The following is a 1,298-nucleotide window of genomic DNA, read 5'->3' as shown; positions in this document are numbered from 1 at the left end:
TTCTCCTTCATCGCCCAGACACTGGGGCTGAGCTGGAGAGAGTGAGGGAGGGAGGGAGGGAGGAGAAAAGGGGAGGGAAAAGGTAAAGGAAAAGTGAGAAAAAGAGGAGTAGTGGGAGAGATTAGCAGAGACAGAGGAGGTTAGGAGAGAGGAATGGGGGAGGGAAATTTAAGGAGTGGAGGGAGGATGAGACCAGAGTAACTTGCACTGGGAAAACAGGTGGTGTTTGACAAACTGATACTGTACACTATAAAACCCCACAGTGGATGTGTCATAATACCCATCAAATCTAACAGTCAAACAGGGAAATGGTTCCAATCGTTTTTCCACCATTCATTTTAGAAACACTTCAAATAAGTGTTTTGTGTAGGCCTACCCTGCTGTGATGTTTTGATAACTTATCAATATATTCACTTTATTTTGTATAAATAAAATGTTATTTCTACGATTGTTTTGCCAATTGTACATCATTTATCACTTTTTCCTGTAATGGAATTTTTTTGTGGGTAAGATTGCTTCCACTTAGTTCTCTAGGATGCACTTGTCTTCTATACCCAGTAGGTGGTAGTATGTTACAGTGGAATAACTTTACGGAGCTTCACTTCCTGACTGTGCAACCTTAGCTGTCAGCCAGACTGCTAAGAGCCCTCACCGATGACAGTCTTATCAAATAGCTACCCTATTCAGAGAAAAATAAGCACAAAATGTATACCGTGGCTTTCTCCATTGTGCCATCCACCATAGCCTGAATGTGTTTAGCTCTTTGAAAATGGACCCATTTCAAGGTCTTTCATTTTTATTAGCTGTAAATGTGTTTATACAAGTGCTCGCTCTGTATTGAAAGACAAGGTTGAATTAAAAACAGTGCTGTCATTCGTTGCATTATATGAAGATTCATTCAGTCCTGCTCAATTAATCTATTCAGTCTTTCAACTTGTTTTATAACCACAACCACAAATTGCAACTCCAGTCCTACCACACCGTAATAGCAAGCTTAAGGGCGGCAGGTAGCCTAGTGGTTAAGACCGTACGGCCAGTAACTGAGAGGTTGCTGGTTTGAATCCCCGAGCCAACCAGGTGAAAAATCTGCTGATGTGCCCGTGAGCAAAGCACTTTATGCTAATTGCTCCTGTAAGTCAATCTGGATAAGAGCGTCTGTTAAAATGCAAGGTGTCTGTCTTTTCTTGAATTTGTTTACACAGAGAACAGAGGTGAGCCATGTGACCCTAGCTAGCAGGAAGTGGCAAGCTGTCGCACTGCTGGCTCAAACCCGCCCGACCTTAAGGGACAATCAACGC

The 1,298-nt window shown here is 42.5% G+C and overlaps 1 protein-coding gene across 1 annotated transcript in view; it reads left to right on the top strand.

The window, feature by feature from the left end:
• Positions 1-448, top strand: part of LOC118398272 (prolyl endopeptidase-like) — a 20,370-nt gene extending 19,922 nt beyond the window's left edge. Inside the window, exon 15 of the mRNA XM_035793453.2 lies at positions 1-448. This exon is cut by the window's left edge and continues 250 nt beyond it. Coding sequence (XP_035649346.1) covers positions 1-45 — 45 coding nt within the window. The 3' untranslated portion in view covers positions 46-448.
• The last annotated feature ends 850 nt before the right edge of the window (positions 449-1,298 follow it).

This window comes from Oncorhynchus keta, chromosome 19 (assembly GCF_023373465.1).
Source record: "Oncorhynchus keta strain PuntledgeMale-10-30-2019 chromosome 19, Oket_V2, whole genome shotgun sequence".
Lineage (NCBI taxonomy): Eukaryota > Metazoa > Chordata > Actinopteri > Salmoniformes > Salmonidae > Oncorhynchus > Oncorhynchus keta.
Note: the sequence above shows the minus strand (reverse complement) of the source record. Positions and strands in the feature narration are given on the sequence as shown.